Here is a 21,184-nt window from a genome sequence, read left to right as displayed (position 1 = left end):
GGGTTGCAGCCGCCGGCTGTGGAACGTGCCTGCGGAGTTTGTGCCGGGGATCCACTGCTGGACACGCGATCGCTTTGACTGCCCCGGACAGCCCAGCAGAGGAGGATTAGTCGTTCCTTTTGCATAAACGGGAAACTGAAGATTGCTCAGGCCCCTCAAAGCCTCCAGCTGCTCAGTGGCAGCCCTAACCCAGATACAGGGTCCCCCTGAGGTCTCGACTGGTCCTCACCGGCCCGGCCTTTAAGGGCCTTCATTACTGAGCTCTCGTCTCACAGAAGTGACCCCATGGCCCTGCAGACTGGGTAGCGAAACGGGGGCTTCGTGGGGAGTGTCTTCCTTTCCTGACTGTCCTTACATAAGGCGCCGGGTGTGTTAGACGTGACAGCCCACCTCTTCCAGTTCCTTCTCTGGCTCATACACCTTCCCCAAATGGGAAGGTCCCTGTAGTGTAAGAATACCTTGGGATCCATTCAGGGCTCTGGAGCTACCTGTCTTGAAGGCATCAGATTTAGGCAGGTCTGAATCCAGGGGTGCGCTTTGTTTGAAAAAGCATGTTTCCTTTTATAATTTTATATTTGGAAAACCGTTCTGTGTTCCCCTCCATGTAGGAAGGAATGAATAGTAGGAGTTTTCATTGTCAAAGGGGAGCCTGGTTTTAACATCAAGAATGTCCTCCAAGCTGACAGCCAGCGTGCCCCTTCAGGCGGACACCAGGGGGCCCACAGGCAGGGCTGGTACCTGGGCAGGGCTGATGCAGGGAGATTTCAGTCAATCCCTGGGCTGGGGTGGGAGAGGTGCAAAGCTGGGAGGAGGAAACAGTTTCACTGAGGTGACCCTGGCACAGCAGAGGGAGGGGTGCCCACCCTCTGCCAGTAAGCACAGCTGCCCCGTGATGCCCAGCACACCTGGCCTGGAGGTGTCACCCTGTCACTGCCTCTGGTGCTGGCAGGCTCATGGCCCACCCCACCCCCCATTTCTGATCCTGCCTGTGCCTATGGAGCCCCCATTCCACAGCTTCTCAGGGCACCTGGGGCTGGGTTCAGGCCCCCATCTCTGATCCTCCCTGCTCAGATTCTCTTGACCAGCTCTTTCTCTCACAGGCCGCCCACACTGGCTGTAACCCACACTGTGCCGGCTGCTTTCTCGTTTCCTCATTCTGTCGGTCCCCTCTGGACACTTCTGGGAAGCAGGGTCTAGGCTGTGCAGCAGCCTCTGGGATTATCTCCATTGTAGACTGATGCAAATGAAACTGAGGCTCAGAGAGGTCAGTCATTTGCCCCAGGACACACAGCAGAAGTACAGTGGCTGTTAATCCCATGCCCTTTTCTCTACACTACGCCTGTTCTTGTGAACTGGGGCGATACAACCGCCTCTCCAGGACCCCTGGCCACCAGAGCCCACCTTGCAGGTCTCAACCTCCTCCGTGAAGGAAGCTGAGTCCTTACCTGACTCAGTGGCTCTGCTCAGCTCAGCTCAGCCTGGCCTTGTTACTTGAATCCCGAGCTGCCCACACCAGTCACTCTACCCTGTAACTGGGTTGTGCCCAGCCCAGGAACCCCAGGATCAGCCAGCAGAAGGGTGCTGTGCCAGGTACTCACCTGCTCACTGAGGAGGGCTCTACATAAGCGACTCAGGTAACTGGGAAACCAGTGACTGGAGTTGCCACCCAGGTTGCTAGGACCAGTGTCTGCCAAATCTGAGCACAGGGCAAGGTTGGACTCTGCCCACCACCAGCAAAACCACATTAACCAGAAGGCTAGAGGATGGCCGTTCCGGTTAACAGGATTCACTGGGTAGCTGCAGGCTAACTTGCACTGTCTATAATGCCTGACTGTAACTGCAAAAATTAAGGAAGTCTTAAATGCCCAGCAGTCAGGGCCTTGAAGTCAGTGGAATGCTGTGAAGTCATTCCAAATGACCGAAGAGATGGCTACAAGATATTAAAGGTTTCAGAGCAGGACTGAATAAACCTTATTAAAAAAAAGAGAGAGATTCCTTATTTTTAATGGGGAAAACAATGACACTGTTTACCATCCTCCTCTGAATCTCTGGTGTTAGTACAACCTTTTAAGTGCAGTTTTCTATGAAGAGATGGTCCGCTCACTTGACTCAGTCCAGTTTAAGGTCAACGTAGCTCCCCATCCTGTCTCCTAATAACTCAATCTCGTCCTGCAGCCACTGGGAGCTGTGTCCTATGTATCTCTGTAGGGATATTTTATGCCCATAAAATACCCAGCCCCTTCCCCCATGCTTTATGAAAGAATGTGTGAGAGCCACACAAGCTGGGAGAACACCGTGGCTGTGGCTGCTGCCCGAGGCGCTGTGGCATGCCTCACCACACAGTAAGGGGCTTCTCCGCGGTCGCCCCAAGGAGTTACAACTGCACATACAGAGGCGCCTGCACTCCCCTCGCCATCAGACAAGGCAGTAGGTAGACTGGAGGGAGCTGACTTGCCTCCAAAAACGTACATTCAAGTTCCAATCCCCAATACCTATCAATGTGACTATTTGGAACTAGGACCCTCGCAGGGGTAATTGCTTTTGAGATGAAACCATCCTGGATTTAGAATAACCCAAGGACACTGGTCCCATTGGGAGGGAGCACACCCCAGGGACAGGGAGAAGGGCGCAGGAAGGGGCGGAGCTGACGTTACGCTCTGTCAAGCCAGGGGAAGCTGCAAGGTCACAGGAGCTGGAGAGGCAAGGATCTGCCAGACTCTGGGGGCAGCGGGCGCTGCTGACATCTTCACTTCAGGCTCTGGCCTCTAGAACTAGGAGAAAGTTCGGGGTTTTAAGCTCCCTGACTTATGTTAAGTCGTTAAGGTGGCCCTAGGCAACGAGACGCAGCCTTCCAAGAGGGCTACGAAGAGGCGACTGTGCGTGTTCCGTGCACCCCCGGCCGAGTAGACTTGCAGTTGCCCAGGGAGGTGGGGGGCTGTCCCAGGGGAAGCCCGCCGCTGCCATCTCGCCCACACTCACCCTCCCAGCGCCCTGCCAAGCTGTGGACTGTGGAGGGCAGTGAGTGCCTCCTGTCCAACAGCCAGCAAGATCACGGAGTGGACCTGGCCGAGACTGTGGCCCCACTGATACCCTGAGGCCTGAGACACACTGAGACAGACCCAGCTAAGCTGTAGCTGGATTCCGGACCCACAGAACCTGAGACAATGTGTGCTGCTTTGAGCTGCTGTGGTTTGGGGCGGCTGTTACACAGCGACAATGCGACAGGCAGACTCTCCCCAGTCTGGTGTTCTGACACTCTTACAGATCGTTAATACTCTGTTTTCTCTAACCAGGAAGGAAACATTAAATCACCACATGGTTTCCCGACTCCCGCCCACTCTGTATCTGCCTGTCACTCCTATTCGAAGCAGCCAGCAGCTCTCGCGCCCCTCCTGTGCACGCCAGCACCTCCGGCGTGTGTCGTGACAGTGGTGCCTGGCGGCCTCCAACCTAGCTGTGGCTCCGAGAGGGCTAAGCAGTCATGTGTCAAAAACATGCTCCTCTCCAGCAGGCGTTGACAGAAGTAAAAATATTTATTTTTATCTTAAAAATCTGGTCCCACAAAAAAAGGCCAACACTTTTCTGTCCATTATTTTGACCCTTCAAAAAAGAAATTTCTCAGGAAGAGGTAAAGTCAGTCAGTGAAAGCAACATCAGAGGTGTACTTATATAACATTTCTGGTAAACCAGTGATGCGGGCAACCCTGGGCTGTGCTCCTCCTGTCTGTCACGCAGTCTCAAAGGAGAAAGCAAAGCCAGAGGCTGTCTGCAGGCAAGGCACTTCAGGAGCCACGTGGAGAAAATCAGGCCCCCAGGCACTGCGTTGTGAGCCTGGGACCAGGGAGCTGCCGGTGGATGGGAGGGCAGGTCCACGCCCCTCCCACACCTCCACCTGGCTTCCTGCCTCAGCCCGGCGCCTGCCCGGCCTGGCAGAGGCCAAGGCCTGGCCACTGGATGAGATGAACTCCACTTCCTGAAGCTCAGCAGCTGCTGGGACTGAGGCGAGGCTCGCTGGCTGGTGGAGGCGCCCACGGGGCTTTCTGCAGGACAGCCCCCTTGCAGAGAGGCGTTAGTGCGGGTCAGCTCATTAGCAAAGCAAGTATTAACATTTTTCTAGAAGCTGGCTAACGGTCCCAACTTCCCTCCTGCTTGCCTGTTCAAGCTGCAGCCTATAAACCTGATAGCAGTCAGGAAGGAATCCCTCCTTTGAAGGCACCTCTGAAATGGCTCCTGCCGATGGGAGTGTACAAAGCCCCCCTTCCAGACAGTGACCCCATGACACCTGTCACCCGGGAGAAGGCCCATCTGAATCCAGGCGGCACACTCCAGGAGCGGGGGCTTGTGTTTAATACGGGTCATGGCGATGGCACGAGCAGTCTCAGTCTCTCTGATGTCAGAGAGCAGACAGGGCTGGGGATCTTCTTCTATGTTCTGAAGGCACCTTCGAACCCCAGGACACAATGTAACATGGTGCAGACTTGCTGCCTGTCTTGCCCAGGCGTCAGGAGTCCAGTGAGGAGAGAGTTGTGCCCCAAACAGGCTAGCCAGGCAGGATTGCACCTTCCTTCCTTGGGCCCAGATGAGGCGGCTCCTGTCCAGCAGTTGTGTAGGAAAAGGGGCCTGGAGCTAGGTCAGAACTGGACCCAGCCTGTGCCGGGCTGAGTCTGGTTAGGAGTGGACCTGTAAAGGGGCGGTAAGGGGGTGAGAGAGCTCAGGTGTTTGGAAATACAGAGAAGATAAGAAGTGGCATCTCTCTGGGCAGAAAGATCCCTATGAAGTCACTCCCTGAACATTCTAGAACAGGGGTCAGCCCAGGGAACAAATCTAGACCTTTGCCTGCTTCTGTGAAAGTCTGATTGCCCACTGACTTACGTGTCATCTGTGGCTGCTTTTTTTTTTCCCGTAAATATTTATGGTAACAACTGGGAGGTAGGACAGAGGCATGGGAGGTGAGAGGATTCGCCAGAGATAGAGTGGGAAGAACAGGCAGATCGACTAAAATACTCTGCTGAGTGGAGCAGCGGGCGGGTCAGGAGAGGTCTGCCACGCCCTGTGGGTCAACAACGTGGCAGGGGATGGAACTCATGCTGCAATGGCTGCCAGCAGCCTGACAGGGCTGCCTTAACCCCTGCACCAGCGGGGAGGCAGTGGCTGCTTCAAAAGCAGAACTGAGTAGTTGGAACAGAGATCACAGGCCTGCAATGTCTGGTCCTTCACAGAAAACGAGTGCCGACTCCTGCCCGACAGCCTGTGCACATACACAACGGGGCACAGGCCACACGAGAGTCTTTTCAGCTTGGGGTCAGCTTGAAATCTTACGGAGCTGGAGAAGGGAAGGGCCTTCCCCAGAGATCCCATGAGGAGAGGCCACCATCGGAACCCAGGTTAAGTCTGAACCCAGTACAGGGGGCTTTGGGGAAGGTTCTAGGAGCAAGTCAAGGTGGTTTAAAGGCCAGCCAGACTTGTGTATGTGGCCCCCAGCAGCAGAGAGTGGCAGAGACCCATCAGACAGGGAGGGGCACCCCAAGGAAACAGATGGGCTGTCCTCTGGCTGGCCTGAAAATGGCCAGATAGCAGGAAGGCATGCAGAGCACCCCCAGTTCTTAGACTCATGCTGGCCCCAGCACCACCCGGGAATGTGGCCCTCCTCACCCCACGGGTTTGGTGAAATCTCCCCAGATGTCAGCGGCGGCAGCGGTGGCAGGCTTGGGCTGCGGCCAGGACACGGTGGCGCCTCCTGCTGCTCTCGGCAAGTCCAACGGCAGGGAGAGAAGAGGTGGACACAGCAGTCAGAGCCACTTTTTGGCTGTCTCCGTGGACTCCCAGGATCCCAGGTGATGGAGGAGGAGGACGGGCACGCACGGAAGGATGGACGGACAGGCGGACACACGCACGCACGCGGACACACGCGGACACGCTCTGGCGACCAAGCCCCAACGAGCTGCTGCATTTCCCGCCTCTCACAGGCCCTGGGGCCGTGTGAAATCAAGGCAGTGTCCCTCGCGTGGTGGAGGGGAGGGGACTGCAGAGGGGGCCCCACGTCTCTATCGCTCACACTGGAGACCACGCTTGTTTTCAATCACTTGTGTTACAAATCTGTTTCCATCTTATTACCGCCCGCCCTGGTTCTGGAATAGAGAACACCCACCCAAACAGCAAGGCTATCGTCATAAAATGCCCTGAGTCCAGCATCTGGTCAACAGCTAAGAAAGTTATGTGCTAGAAAGGTGCCTTTTCCTGGGAGCCAAACTGGGAAGCTTCCAGAAGCTGGTGTCTGTGCACATCTCTTCACCAAGGTGGTGGGCCCAGTGGCTTCATACCTGTGTTTCTCTGGCACCTCCCCTCGCACTCCCACTGTCCCTTCTGGAGGCCTGTGCCTGCGTCCACTGCCTTCCTACCAACTTGCTCTGGCCTGGGAGACAGATAAAACTGGTGCATTGAGGTTAAAATCTTTCCGTTTCGCTAGCGCACCCCATACATGGTCTCTGGACATCCCTGTGGGATGACAGGCTGGGACTAGCTGGGTGGCTTCATGCAGGTCTGTTTCCTGCTCTCTAAAGTAGGGACAATCACAGCAATTGCTTCAGAGGACTGGTCTGAGGATGAAAGGAGTTAACCAATGCAGACTACTTAGGACAGGTTCAGAGCAGAGATGTGAGCCTGTTCATAAAGCAAGCTCCCGTGCAGGGAGCCTACACAATGTCCCAGGCTCGCTTCTAGGGGATGCCCAGACCAGCCCGTCACTCACCAGACACCCAGGCTGTAGGTATGGCACTGCCCATGGCACTGCAGCACAGACAGGCAGGCCCTTTTCTGAACGGCGCACACTGCTAAGTCAGACTGTACTCGGCCAGGCCGGTGTGCGACAAGCAGGAAGTGCTCAGTAAATGTCAGCTCGTCCTGACTCTGATCCCTGGACACCACCTTGCTGGTGGACACACTAACTGCATCCTGCACGGTGGGACGAAGCCGCTGGGAGGACTTGTGCCAGGCCTGCAGTCTCTCTGGTGCCTGCTCCACTACCTGGCACAGGAAGTGCTCCACGGTGCTGCTGAAACTGTGCCAGCAGCTCAGAGAAGGCCCAAGGCAGAGGCTCAGGCCTCGGTGGGGACAGATAATGCTAAGAGCACAGGTTTCTGCCCCGCACCCAAGCAATGCCCAGGCAGGTGGTCCGATGATCCCATTCTGGAAAACCAAGCCCAAAGAATGACGCCTGGTGCGGGAGCAGGCCGGCTGACTGGCCCTCCTGCCATTGTCCCGGGCAGGGTCGAGGTCTGAAGCCCAATCTCCAAGTAGTGAGGTCAGTGTCCAGGACATCTCAGGAGGGAGACAGCAGGCTTCCTGACAGGATGCTGTGCCCAAGAAGCTGTGAGAGCCACGTGGGGAAAGCAGGTGGTGGCTACCCCTTCCCCACCCAGGGAAGGCCAGGGCCCCCGGCTGGACGCCAGGGAGGGAGGCCAAGAGAACAGGGTGGCGTCAGAGGCTGGTATGAGGCACCATCTTCAGAATGCCAAAGTCTTCAAAGTCCACCACACACACCAGCTGGGGGAGCGGCCTGGGGGCGTCCCTGCAAGTTGACAGTCCCAGTGGGGCATCTGCTTAAACTAAATCTGCAGCTCTGTTTTCTGCCATCCACCCCGAAATAGTTCCTGCTGCATCCCTTCACTGAAGTGAGTTGGAACACGAAAGGAAATGACTGGATGTTTTCATTCACTTGTGGGATATAAATAACCCAAATCTAACAAACTGGTGCAAATAACTCTCCGGCTCTGTAAAACAGAGAAGGGGAGAAGGGGTGAGGTGACGGGGGCTGGTGCTGGAGCCTCGGCGGAGGAATGTGCTCGAGCGGAGGGGGAGCCCGCACTTCCAAAGCTACAGTTATGTCAACAAGTCAGTAAAATCTGATTAACGGAAATGAAGAAAAGCTGAGGCTACTGCGTGCGCTTCTCCCTGCCAGCAAGGCCAAGCATCTCCTGTCGCAGTCTCCGTAAAGCCCAGCTCTGGGCCACCTTTCCCGTGACGTCTCCCCAGCGCAGCGCAGTGGCCGGCCCCCACACGAGGGCCTGTGCCACTCCTCCGCCCTAGCAGGGGTAAGCGCCCTGTGGGCACAGCCCCGCCCCCCGCCCCGCCCTGAACAGCCTCCAAGAACCCGGCGCCGCGTGCTGATTCCCCAGCAGCGGACAGTCCTGGCCCCGGCCTATCCAGGAACACAGACCGCGAGGGCTCGGCAGCAGAGTCAGCACAGGAAACGACTGGCCTGGGCAGGGCCAGCTGTGTGCTGCCCATCCCAGCCTGCCACGTCCAGATGGGTCAGCGAGGGCAGCGGGAGGACCGAGGCCCCAGCTGCCGTGGGGAAGGTCAAGCCGCAGGCCCAGACTGAGCGAGTACTGACCTGAGCTGGGAGCACCTGCTGGCTGGACAGAGGCTGCCCCCTCAAAGGACTGCTCCCCGGGGGGAGGGATCAGGGTGGAGGTCTTCCCCCCAGGGGGAGGGGGAAGCAGGCTCAGTCCCCCTGTGCTGGCTGGACGGGCTCGGGGAGTCCCAGGCGCTCCTTCCTTCTTCTTTATGTTCTAGAGGGAGGAGAGGAACGCAAACCGGTCAGCTCCAGTGCCAGCGCGAGGCGAAGCCAGGGCTGTCACTGCTGTGTCACCAAGAGCCGGCCCAGAGCTGTGAGCGCTCCTGTCACTGTGAGCTGTACTCAACTGTGACCACTGTGAAGCAATCACATACACAATGAATTTTGAAACCCAGCACCCACTTCACGCATCATCTGGGCGCTGTGAATCCCGACGGCCCGCCATTACCGCATGCCCGCCAAACCACCGGCCACCCACGGGCGGGGCAGCTAGATTGGGGTGTGCTTTGGAAACTGGTTTGAAAGAGCAGTAATGCTGAACAGATGAACAATGACCCTTGAGTCCACTCCCAGATACAGACCCACTGACGTTCAGAAGACCAGCACCCAGCCACTCACGGGGGGCTGTGCCCGCCAGCAGGTTAGCAGGGACGTCCTCACCACCGTGCCGCCAAGCAAAGAAGCACAATGACACGCGGAGGACTCTCCAGAGTCCTACGTCAGCAAGAGAAAAGAGGTCACACGTGGGAGAGCCCCCATGGCCACAAAGCGCGGCGCGACTTGAGGTGGGCGGTCACTAGCAGTGGCGGGCACCAGCGTGTTGGGACCTGCTTCCTGAGTTACCTGGGCCTTTTATGGGTAAATGTGATTTTTTTTTTAATCCACGAGTTCTGTATTTTTAATCTGTAATACTCGGCATGCATATTATGCTACAACAAAATGTTAACCAGGAAAGAGAGCAAGAAGCTGAGCCAGGAACCAGCAGTTACAAAAATGAAGACAACACAGCTCCCCGCTTGTGAGGAGAGCAGCAGCTTCCTCACAGGCCAAGGCCACACCCTGAAGCTAAAATCCACCAGGACCTCATGTTGAGTCCAGCTGGACAACAATTTGCAGCTCTGTGACCCTGGGCAAGTTCCCTAACCTCTCTGAGCCATGGTTTCCTCCCATCTGTAAGAGGAGGACGTTTAATTCATATGGGAAATGTCTACAAACACTACCTGGCACACAGCAGGTGGTCTTAAATGTTAGTTTCTTCCAAGCAAGGGAAAGGATCACATCCCAGCCAGTCCCCTGGACGTGACCTGCGTCTCTCTTAGGCCAGCTGGCCAACGTCAAGGCTAGTTGTCCCGAATCACCACCAGCACAAAGCAGAAAGAGGAGAAAGAGATAGTAAGTAACAGCAAGAGCATTGTTTCAGGGTCACAAAGTCTCCTCAAACACCAGTCGCCCCAGCCCACCCCTGTAGGCAGGCGAAAGGCCAAGTCCTGGCGCCGTCGGGTCCTCCCTCCTCAGCAGGACTGGCTGGGCAGGGGAGGGCGTTAGGACGAAGGGGAGGCAGAACATGGCATCAGCGGAAGCTGCTCCCGCTCCCGCCGTCCTGCCCAGAGCTGTCCCGAATCCTCCTGACCCGGGTGCACGCCAGAACAGCGTGGAGGAGCAGGCTGGCCCCACGGACAGGACGGAGACCGGGCCGGGCCAAGCTGCCTCTCATGGCAGAGGGCTTGGCACGCAGCGCTCCCTGGCTCCAGCCACCCTTCGACCCCCTCCCTAGGTTTTTCAGATTTCCCAGGTCTCAGCAGCTCACAGAACCCTCCTGCCACCCTGCGATCGCTGAACTCCCCGGGGGCAGAGCCTCAGTCCTGCCCCGCAAACCAGCTGGCCCGCGGCGGCTGCTTGGCGAACAAACACTGCCGGGCTGACGGAACTGGCGTATGAGAACTGACCGGCCGGCTTGGGGCTGGCCTGGTGTGGTGGCCCCGGTGTGACCGACTGTCCAACAGAGCCCAGGAAAGGGGCACTCACCGCGATGTTGAGCTTGATGGTCTGGCCCTCCTTGAAGCCTAGGTCCAATTTGGGGCCTTGGTCGGGGTTCTGGGCTTGTTTTTCAAATTCACACTGCTGCTTCACCCACCTGGGAGAGCAGAAGAGAAAGTGGGCCAGCTGCCCTCCACCCGCCTGCTCACTTCACTCCTACCTACCATCACCAGGTCGGGGCTCATTCAGGTGGGCTGGTAACAGAAAGGTGGGCTTGGGGGGAGACCTGAGTTCCAATCCTGCCCGCGCACTTTTCCTATCAGCAAGGTGGAACGACCATCTAGACAGTAGAGCACACGATGATGACTCCATGAGCTCACTGACGTAAGGGACCTACAGTGGTCTGCAGGAATCTGAGGACCTGCCGCTATCTGCCCTGGCAGCTGGCATAGGACCAAGACAAAGTCTCCACACACACCCGAAGGGCCACGGGGCAGGTGGCAAGACGAGAGATGCTGGGACACAAAGGCCCCGGCCCATCCCGGACACCCACCCAGCAGCCCCACCCCCCGGCACCCATCCAGCAGGCCCCCGGCAACCTGTGGCAGGGTCAGGTGGTGTCGGGCGCCCGTAGGGGCAGTGGCACTGCCTAGTGGAGGCAGAGGCAGGGAACGGCCTGCCCACCTGGCTTTAGGAAAGGACCACCAGGGCAGCTCTGGGTGGCAGGGAAAACAGCCACGAGCTGCTTGCCCCAAAGGATGACCGAGTGTTCTTGGGGTTCCATTAGCAGACACACCACACAGCCGCCAGAAGCCCTGCCAGGGGAAGAAGGGAGACAGCAGGAGACATGAGCACGTGGCTCCTGAACACTCACTTGAAATGGTCCTGCAAAGCTACGTTGAAGTCAAAGGCATCTCCTCGGTCGCCGAAGCCAATGCCAATAAACGCCCGTCGCCCTGGGGACAACTCAGCATCAGCCCCACCCCCCCGAGGTGGGGGAGACCTTTCCCCAGGGGAGACAGCGCCCGACAGACCGCTGCGTACCATTGCCGTCCTCGATGCGGACAACGAAGTACCTGCTGGAGTCTGTCACGCTCTCCACGGCTGTGCCCGGAAACTGATCCACAGGGGCTTGGGCAAAGAGCTCCCCTGAAAGCACAAGGTGCGTGAGCCTGGGCCCTGTCCAGCCTGGCGCTTCCCTCACCTGCTGGGCCCCTCTGGGAGGCAGGCTGGCGGCCTCGCTCTGGGGTTCAAGTCAGATCCACTCTGGCCAAAGGGAAGACACAGGAGAGAAGCAAGGGACGGAGAGTTGGGGCCGGCCTGCAGCTCAGGCCCTCTCGATGCACTGCCGAGCATTTCACAATCAGACTACGCGGGAATAATCCAACTTCTCTTAAAATTGAAAACTCGTAGCAATGCCAGGGCCTCCGTTCCCGAGGATGGGCCCACCCACCGCCTGCACCCTGAGGCCTAGGCAGGCTGGCCCCGGGCCAGGTGACTGCACCTCCATACCTGCACCCGAGGCGCAGTGTGGGGGAGCCAGTGACCCTGGGGAAAGATCAGGGTGCGTTCGCGCCCACCGTGGAATCTGAAGCAGACGGACTTAATTTAACCTCCAAGTCAGGGCCAAGGGGTGACGGCTGTAAAATGAGTCCAGGAAACGCACCCCCGGTCACCCAGGCCTCTCTGTGGTGAGGTGCCACACACCCTCTATGGGCACCTGTGACTGGCATCATTTCCACATGTGCTGCGCTCCACTGGTGCTCGAGGCATCAACCCAAACCTACTGACGCACAGGCCGGGGCGGATGCGCCATCAAGGCTGAGCGGCGGGGCAGCGGCCGCACTGCACAGCTGCTCACTCCCGCCTCTGGCCCCTCGGCTTGGCCCCTGGTGATGCAGGACGCACCCAGACGCCTTTAGCCTAGAACAGAGGTTCTAGAACAGGGCCTCTCACAGGTGGTTCTAATTGTTTCCCCTCCCCCCAGGAGCATCTGGTGATGTCTGGAGACACTTCTGGTTGTCACAACTTGGGGGTTGCTACTGCACTAGTCGCTAACTACCCCAAACTTGACTCAAACACCCACAATTTTCACCTGGACGCAAATGCCACCGGCACTGAGGCCAGGAAACCCTGATCTAGTGACCGGAAAGTAAGAAACCAGCACAACCCAGTGGACCTGCCTGGGCCAGGAGAACTGGGGTGATGAGGATCAGCCTTGAGAGTGGCTGTTACACAGGATGGACACCTCAACCAGTTGCAAACCCCCCCACCCCTGGGACGCCCCAGCAAGTCTCACGGCCAGTGTTCTCTGACCTAGCCCCGGCTGCCGTCTCCAGCTCCTCCCTCCATACTCACCCCGCAACCACAGGCTCCAGCACAAGCACAGCTCTGGGAGACCCTGCAGCTGGCGAGGCAAGTGATCAACATCGGCTCACTCCAAACAACCTGACCAGCAGGAGCTACAGTGTCCCCGTTTCATGAAGAAGGAGGCCAAGGCAGGAGAGGGCGTGTGGCCTGCCCGTGACGCCAGAGCTCAGACTCCCGTGCCAGAGTTCTGAGCAGGGGCCGCCAATGCGGCCTACAAATCCTCATGCTCGTTTTGCCCCACAGAGGCAAATCTCTACACACTAGAAAAAATAAGCGACCAGCTGCCGCAGCACCTGACAAAGCAGGGCCGCACCCCTGCTCGGGGGCTGGGACTGGGCGGCTCCTGCTGCCCCCCAGTTCACCCAGAAGCACTGCTAGCACAGCATCCAGACTTCCCTGCCAGCTGATCACAAGGCCTGCTTGGCTGAGCTTCCCCACAGAAGCTGCTGAGTAGGCCCGCTTCGCGCGCGCTCAGTGACGGGCGTGGTCAGCTCTGGGGAGTCACCACTTAGTCGATAAACAATTCCTGGGTAAGAACCGGAGCCCAGCACAAAGGCCGCGAGTCTGTACCCAGCTTATCTTCAAGACAAGCTCTGGGCCCCTCCTTGGGCCCAGCCTGCAGGTCTCCTCTCCGTGGCCTCCACCATTCGTATCTTCTTAAGGACCCACAAAGGAAGGGACGCTCCTTTTGCTCTGCTGTGGGCTGATGGAGGCGGAGTTCAATTGCTCGCTGACTTCTGGGACAGGTTGCCGCGAGAGGCCTGGCCAGGCCTTGCCTGCACACAGCGGGCCCCACCAGGCCTGTCTGGCCTCACCTGACGTCCTGTCCTCCAGCTTGATGTAGGCCACCTGTCCTTTTGCAGTGATACGCAGCCGGCCGCTCCACGATGGCTGATCCAGCTGCCATTCCGCAGCCCTACGGGGACAAAACCATGAGCCTCAGCCAGCAGCAGCAGTGTCACTCCGAGCCTGGGACAGGAGTGGAAGGACAGGCCCGCTGTCTGCTCCAGACCAAGGTCCGGCAAACTCACTCTGACCTGTCAGGCTTCTGACAGGCTTCTCGGCCACTGCAGGGTGAAAGCCGTCAGAGACAGTACCTACGTTAGAATGTCTGGTATTTTCCACCGAGCATGGCTGTATTTCAGTAAAACTTCAGTAAAACTTTGTGGACATTGAAATCTGGACTCCATCTAATTTTCACAGCATGAAATAGTCTTTAAGAGTTTCCCCATTAAAAACACAGAAGCCACTCTTAGCTTGTGAGCACTACAAAGACACAGTGGGTCGGCCTGCGACCCCAGCTGTAGGCTACAGACTTCTCTGCAGCAGGGCTTCAGGCTGCCGCAGAGGAAGCAGCTGCCGGGCCTGCTGTGTGTGAGACAGTGCCGGGTGGCGGTAGTCAGAGTGACCGTTTCGGCTCACTGAGACAGTCCTGGTGGAAAAGGGCAGAGGGAGCAATTAGTAGAAAGAGAAGGAGCGTAGTGTGTGTGAGAAAAGTGAATGGGGGATTAAGAAGCACTTGCAAAGGCAGCCTGGAGAGAGAGAAACCCAGGAAACTGTGGAGAGGGAGCAACGGCTCGCTGGGCTCTTTCAGAGCTAGAACTTGACATGTAAGTCGGCGCAGCTCAGTAAAACCCCCAAAAGCAAGAACCTTGGGTGTTTCCAAGGTTCCCTGGAAAGTCCCTGAAGTCCCTGAACAGATGCCAGCTGCCAAGAGAGATACCCGCACTGTGGACGCGGGCTGTTTTGAAGGCCGCACACATATAGACTCCTGGTTGAGTCAGAAGTCTCAATTTCAGTTCCTCTTACTGAGTCGACAGGCCTGAGGCTCAAGCTAAGCAGAGCTCAGAAAATAAAGTGCAGGGGCCCGCAGTTTCCTCAATGCCCAGCCAGCCAGCCCTGAAACTGTAACTTCACTTTTAGGGGCACAAAGGGGGCCGAACCCACCCTACTGAAGTGCAGACGGCCATCCCTGGCTGGCTGGCCTGGCTTCAGTTTGACCAACAGAAAGCAACTGTGTTTTTGTCGTCGTTAGTACTGCAGCTCTCTCACAAATTTAAAATACCTCATAGATATCACAGATGTTCAATAAGACATTTGTTCGCAAGACAATCCACCACGAGCTCACGCAAACACAACTGGACAGTGACAAGAAGACATGTGTGAAATCTCCATCATTCTTGGGGTGCATGCCAACCCTGTATTTCCAAATAATGGGGCAAATACCGTCTTCAAGAGGGTGGTGGACGTTCCCTCCACCACCCAGTGGCACAAGACAGCCACAGGCCAGGTGTCTGAGTGAGGTGTGTCTCGGGAAACTCTGTTTTCTTCTGAGAGGTGATGCTACAACGGCAATTCACAAACAGTACACTGAGGCACCCTAAGTCTTCCACTGCTCCCCTCCCTGAGGGCGGCCTCTTGTGCTGCCTCCTGGCACTCGATCCATTTACAAGCAGGTGTGTGCTCATTCATCTCAGGTAAACAGTTCACCTGAAGTGCAGAGCGAGGCTCCCCACTGGCAAAGGCCGCGATCATGGCTGAATCGTGATCGTGCCCACCGAGAGGGCAAGCAAGGCGGGGTCTTTGGCGGTCACCGTAAAGATCCCCCGGGGGGGGGGGGGGATCCTGGGCCGGTTCTGAACGGCCTTCCTGCCCCTCGGGGACCCCGCCAATGACCCTTCCCCTCAGGGTTTTCCACGCATCGCTTCAAGTCAGCGCTGAAAGCAAAGGTCCATGACACCACCGGTCCCGGCCACGGTCAGGACACTCCGCAGCCTCGCGGCCCCCCCCGGGGACCCGACATGGCTTTAACACCTTTCCCGCCGCGGGGAGTCCCGTGAGCCCGGCTGAGGGGGCCAAAGTCTGGGCGCCTCCGGCTCCGACCTCGAACTGGGAGAAGCCGAAGCATGAACTTCCCCCCGCGCCCCTAAACTCGCCCGGGTGGTCTTCAGCTCCCTGGTGGGTGTGTCGGGGCGGCGGGGAAGGGGCTAGGTTGGGGGGATCCTGGCCCAGCGGCCGGCGGTCACCTGTAGCCACGGTTGGTGGCCCGCGGCGGGATGCGGTAGACGTGGACCTCGGGTTTGACACACAGTACCGACTCGTAGCCGCTCTCCTCCATCTCGACGCCCGGACCCCGCCGGACTTCCGGTTTCTTCTCCCCTCCCGCCCCGCCGCCGCGGGGCCGGAAACGGCGCGACTCTATGACCCGAGAGTCGAGCTAGAGTGGCAGCTCGCGGGCCTGGGCGCCTCGTTGTCGCGCGCCCTCTGCTGGAAGTTCTGGCTCAAGACAGGCGGCTGAAGGGCCCGGGGCCGATTTGATGACCAGGGTCCGCTAGGGGGCTCTTTCGCCCGCAAGACGCCCTGAGCCGCAGAGAAAACCTCAAAACAGACCCTACCTCATGTTGCTCTGCTTGCAGGCCATCCCCTTGGCCCCTCATACCGGGGGCCAGGAGGCTGAACTTCAAAGTTGTACTTAGCTGCGCACAGCTCACCCTGCAGCCTCTCTCTCCTCAGCCCTTGTCTCCTTCCTTTCCTGAATGTCCTCCCTTCTCCTGACTCAGTCACTGGTCTGGGGCCTTTCCTGGAGAAGACCTGACCTCAGCCACCAAGCCAAGGCAGCTGTCCTACAGGGCCACCATCGCCTCACTCACTCTGCCCAGGACCCCGGGTGGCCTAGGCTCAACAGAGTTGTTTTCAACCAACCAAAGCTTAGGGGCCTCCCTGGTGGCTCAAGGGGTTGAGTCTCAGGCTGTGAAGCTATTGACAGCCACTGCAGCATGAGTTCAATCCCAGGGCAGGGGGGTGACCCACATGGCACAAAGAAGCATGGCCCCTGATCTGTTTTCGTTAAGCTAAACTTGATTTAAAACAGAAATTCCTGCCCCAGTGACGCCCAAATGGTGGATACTACTGGTGCCATCAGATGTATCACGGTCAAGATAACCAAGAAGCTAATGACAAGCTCTGGGGGATGAATGTGATGAATACCAAGAACAACACCATGATGGGCTGTTTGCCCATAACTAACTTTTTGTTTATAAAAATTTAACTCGAGATGAGATGGTAGAAGTTAACTTCTGTTCTCCCGGATCAATGGCCTTGGGAGATATATTTCGTTAAGGTGCTATGCCCGCCCTCTCAGCTGAGTGACCAGAGATCTGAAAATAAAAGCACTTATGGATTCAATTACTGTCTCTCCTTATTGGCTTTTTGGTGGTGACAGGTAGCAGAACCCAGGCCTGCTCCCAGTAGCATCACCTCATAATATTGTTTACTATGGCAAAACACACATATTGAAATTTACCATTCTAACCGTTTTTCAGTGCCCAACTCAATGAAGTAAGCACATTTGCAAGGTTGTATAACTACAACCACTATTTTCAGAACATTTTATCACCCCAAACCAAAATTCTACGCCATAAACATTAATATCCCATTTCCCAGTCCCCCCACTTTCTGGTAATCTCTACACTGCTTCCTATGAATTTGCCTAGTCAAGTTATCTCATATAAGTGGAATCATACACTACTTTCCTTTGGGCCTAACTTTTTTCACTTTCTATAATGCTTTTTACTTTCATCCATGTTGGAGCGTGAGAGCAAAATGGTGTTCCTTTTTAACGACTGGCTAATATTCCACTGTGTGGCTAGACCCCATTTTGTTTATTCATTCATCCATAGCTAGACCTCTAGGTTATTTTCCTCTCCTATCTCAATTAAGCTGTTAACCAAAAATATACAAAGCGCTCTGAAAGGCACATTTGTGCCCCATTTCCAATTCTGAATTCAGATTCCATGACCTTCCTCAAGGAAGGGTCAAGCTACCCCTCCTTGTCAGACTCTCATAGAGTTTGCAAATTCTAGACAGGGATGGAAAAGGGGGAAGGGGCTGAATCCTCCCTGGAGCCTCTGTTCCCTCCAAACTTCAACTTGTGGAATATTGGATCCTGAGAATTCTGAAGTAGAGATAGTGGACAATGAGGGGCGTGTTGGAGGGGACTAGGGTGGGTTCTACACGGGGACAAGAAGGCTCAAGGGAAAGGGAGATGCGTAGGGACCCCTAAGGGGAGAGAGCAGGGAGAAGAGAGGAGATCCATGGCAAGAGAAAGGGACTTGGCCACAGCGCTGACTTCTCCATGCCAAGTGAGCGCCCAGGTCCTTTGGGAAACTGAAGTTGCACCGGGGGGGTGGTGGGCCACCTGGGAGCTTGCTTGTGAGGATGTGGTCTTACTGCAGGAAGGACACAGATGGAGGGTAAGCAAGGGGGGAAGAAAGGAGGGGTCAGCACCTAGTAGGGCACCTTCACTCTGCCCGTGGTAAACTGTAAGGGCCACCAGCACAGCCCACGGACCCCAAGCCCTGACCACTGTGCCACGCATGGGGCCGGGTCTGTTCAACAAATGTTGACTGCGTGAGTAACTGAATGAATGGCCCCAGCTTTTTATGGGGCAAGATAAGCCCACCTGCGAGTCAGACAAGCCTGAGTTTGTCTGCAGACTAATCCTGTGCTCTTGAACTAGACGCTGGGCTACTCTGAACCCCAGTTTCCTTATCTTTAAAACGGCTGAACCCACTGGCATTAGAGGGTGGTAATACTGTTTGCTAATGTGCCCAGCAAGTAGAAGTTTCCTCCGCGAATGTTGGCTGGCCCGCCATCATTTCGAAAGGGAGACGCACCATCAAGATCTTCAAGGTCACATGGTCTCACTGGGGGGTGGGATTTACCCCAAGAAACTAGTTAATGTAAGGTATAGAATGGGGCTGAGGTAGCCTTAGAGAATTCAGAAGTCGGAGGGCTGAGGTGGTCGGCAGCTTGGAGGAGAGGAGTAAGGGGTGGGAAGGGGTGTCAGAGACAGATACGTGGGAGAGGGAGCCCAGAGCCTGCTGGTCTATGGATTCAGCTTGCAGGAATTTGTAAGGTTAACTCAGCTCATGGGGGTGGGGGGAAGGGAGCGTGTGGCTGAGGCGGGACTAGGGGAGCAGAGAGACTCTGAGAACAGCTTTAGAAAGGGATGAGTCCTGAGCAGGGCTGGGGTGCTTTGGTGACGTATACATGGCCCACTGGACATCTCCAAGTCCTGTTCCTTAGCCCCATGGAAAATTTTGGGGTTTCTGCCTAATGCAGCTGCAGCCTGACCTCTGAGAGACTGAGAAGTCCCCCAGGAGACTACCACTTCCCAGAGCGTGGTGTGTGTTGTGTGGGGCGCACCTCAGGGGACCCACCTTGCAAAGAACACCTGCGAGGAAGTGCTGCCCTGGGTGAGAGGGTGGGCTTGAGGCTCCAACAGGCTGCGGCTCCGTTTCTGCTCCGTGACTAGACTGGGAGCACAGGCAAGTTACTGGGCTTCCTGTAGCCGCTCCTCGGACCGAGAGAGTTCAGAAAATGCAAACGGAGGCAGGTGCAGGTGCCTTGCTCTCTGGTTTGCTGCCTGCCCTCCCGTGCTGGGCCTGCCGGCCTCCTCCTGAGCCAGGCTCCTCGGTTACAGGCCCCGTGCGCTGCTGCAGTGGCCACCCCATAACTGGCTCCCCGGTGCTTTGATCGGATTCTCCTGTGGGAGCGCGGTGGCTGGTGTTCTGCATCAGGTACCCTCGTTGGCCCTAGCACAGTGGACAACAGAAGCATCCAGATGTCCGTGGAGGGCAGGTTCAAGACAGCAGAGGCCCAGCCAAGTCCTGACCTGAGGACTGCCACCGAGGAGACTGGCACCGACCCCACTGTATCCGGAGTCAGCCAGGTAGGGGCTGCATCTCCCGTCTGGCTCCTCACCCAGTGGCACCTCCGCCTGCTTGCCCAGGCTTCTTCCCGCCCTAGGTGCTTTGAGTAAGATCTTTCCATCGTAAGTGACACAATGCCAACGGGAAGAAGGGGCCTCCCTGGTGGCGCAGGGGTTAAGTCTCAGCCCGGTGAAGCTAGGACCAGCCACTGCCTGAGTTCATCCAGGCCCAGGGAGCTGGCCCTCAGGGCACGCAGACCTCTCTGCTCTCCCCCCTGCTCCCCTCAGCAGGGTACTTCAGTCAATCTGCCTCTTCTGCTCCCTGCTCTGTCTTTGTGGAGTCTTCTCGTCCCCTGTATCTCCAGCCTGCACCCCAGTTCTTGTGTGTATAAACAAATAAATCTTAAAAGAAATTAAAATAAAGGCCAATATTTCGGGTTTAAGTCTTGCCCTCCTCCCTCAGCCTGTTATAAATCATGACTTCCCCTGGGGCCAGGGGACAGCCTGGTGGGGGAGGGTTGGAAGGAGACTTGGACAGACATTCAGGTCCCCTTTACCCACCTGTTCATTTTTTTCAACAAGCATCGTCCTGTTCCCAGTCGGGCCACCTAATCAGTTTCATGACCTTGGGTACATCCCTGGCCCTCCCTTGTGTTTGGGGGGGCCTACTGTGTTAAGTCCCTGATGGTGCTTGACACAGCTCTGCCAGGTGCTGGGTGCCCGGAATGTGCTTCCCACCAGAATCTTGGATTATAGTAATTATCACCAATCCACCGAGCCAGGTCATCTGGGTCACAGCAATTATTCTCCATCGATTGACCCAAATCATTCCAAGTTTGCTGACTCAGGTGGGCTTGGCTTTGTCTCTGAGCAAGGACTTGAAGTCACCCAGTTCTAAGCACCCACACCCCAGGTCCAGAGCCTGCGCCCTGAGTCATGGAAACAGAGGGAAGCCTCTCGACCTGTGAGGCTGTCAAGTCTCCAGGGTGTTCTGTGAAGCTGTCCTTGGCCTGGCCATCTGGACTCAGGGACCCTCCCGACTCCAGTTTGCACTGACTGACAGCCTCCTGCTGGACTGGGCCCTGCGCACCCCCTCCCCCCCCCACCACCTCTCTCCAGCACCTCCCCTAGCTAGGCACAGGGCCGACCTCCCTGTCCTGAGGCAGGCCAGGTGGGCCAGTGCCTCTAAGGGGACCACGGGCATCACTGTTCCAGGTGGGGTTTCCAGATGCAGCAGAAGTGGGCAATGGGGCGCGGCCCTCAACCGACTCCAGGGAGCCAGAGCCAGAGCCCAGGTGCGGAGCTGGAGCAGAGCAGAGGACTCCGGAGCTGGGGACCCAGGAGCAGAGGTGAACTGGGGCTTCCGGAGGCCAAGTCCAGCAGAGGACCTCTGGGCTCTGAGGAGTGGGCAGAGGAGAGAAAACTCCCACATGGAAGGGGATCCTCCCAAACACAGGTCCACACTTGCCCATTACGGAGCGGATCACACTGGACAGTTTCTATGTTGACCTCTCATTTTAACTCCCAGCGCCCACCCCACTAGGCCACAAGTTTCTCTTATGTGTCTTTCTTGTTTGAGCGATATTGGTGTCTTTCCTTCAACCTCTAACCCCTAATGCCTGAGACTGTGCCTGGCATATAGTAGCTGCTCAATAAATACTTAATCACTAAAGTAATAGAGGACTGGGCAGGAGAGAGGCTGAGAGATGCAGAAACACAATTACATGATATTATTATTTTGTAAATATATCTGAACTTGTCTACAGCAA

At 56.7% G+C, this 21,184-nt stretch overlaps 2 protein-coding genes across 4 annotated transcripts in view; one reads left to right on the top strand and one right to left on the bottom strand.

Annotated features, from left to right (window-relative positions):
• Nucleotides 1–3,521: 3,521 nt before the first annotated feature.
• On the bottom strand, nucleotides 3,522–15,903 carry NECAP2 (NECAP endocytosis associated 2). Of its 3 annotated transcripts, XM_012722556.1 has the most exons (8): nucleotides 15,730–15,903; nucleotides 13,519–13,619; nucleotides 11,378–11,482; nucleotides 11,208–11,289; nucleotides 10,382–10,490; nucleotides 8,393–8,570; nucleotides 5,653–5,740; nucleotides 3,522–4,680 (listed from the first exon to the last, which is right to left on the bottom strand). In XM_012722556.1, exons 1-8 carry the CDS (start codon nucleotides 15,819–15,821, stop codon nucleotides 4,632–4,634), a joined length of 804 nt encoding a protein of 267 aa, XP_012578010.1. In that variant the 5' UTR covers nucleotides 15,822–15,903; the 3' UTR covers nucleotides 3,522–4,631. The 3 variants fall into 3 exon arrangements, with proteins under 3 accessions (XP_012578010.1, XP_012578012.1, XP_012578011.1); XM_012722558.1 differs by lacking the exon at nucleotides 5,653–5,740; XM_012722557.1 differs by lacking the exon at nucleotides 3,522–4,680 and having other exon boundaries at nucleotides 5,657–7,769.
• Nucleotides 15,904–19,328: 3,425 nt separating this feature from the next.
• Nucleotides 19,329–21,184, top strand: part of SPATA21 (spermatogenesis associated 21) — a 22,384-nt gene continuing 20,528 nt past the window's right edge. The window contains exons 1-2 of the mRNA XM_004679350.1: nucleotides 19,329–19,436; nucleotides 20,631–20,710. Of these exons, the coding sequence (XP_004679407.1) occupies nucleotides 19,329–19,436; nucleotides 20,631–20,710 (188 nt within the window). The remainder of the gene's footprint in view (nucleotides 19,437–20,630; nucleotides 20,711–21,184) is intronic.

This window comes from Condylura cristata, unplaced genomic scaffold, assembly GCF_000260355.1.
Source record: "Condylura cristata isolate star-nosed mole 26May11 unplaced genomic scaffold, ConCri1.0 scaffold00008, whole genome shotgun sequence".
NCBI classification, from domain to species: domain Eukaryota; kingdom Metazoa; phylum Chordata; class Mammalia; order Eulipotyphla; family Talpidae; genus Condylura; species Condylura cristata.
This window is presented reverse-complemented; position numbering and strand designations above follow the sequence as displayed.

What these genes read in the sequence shown, in the direction of transcription:
- NECAP2 (XM_012722558.1), bottom strand. Translation starts at nt 15,821, where the DNA reads ATGGAGGAGAGCGGCTACGAGTCGGTACTGTGTGTCAAACCCGAGGTC. An exon ending in GCTGGAGGACAGGACGTCAG is followed by an intron (nt 11,483 to 13,518) that starts GTGAGGCCAGAC and finishes TTGTGCTTTCAG; the next exon opens with GGGAGCTCTTTGCCCAAGCC. An exon ending in CCATCAAGCTCAACATCGCG is followed by an intron (nt 8,571 to 10,381) that starts GTGAGTGCCCCT and finishes TCCTCCCTCTAG; the next exon opens with AACATAAAGAAGAAGGAAGG.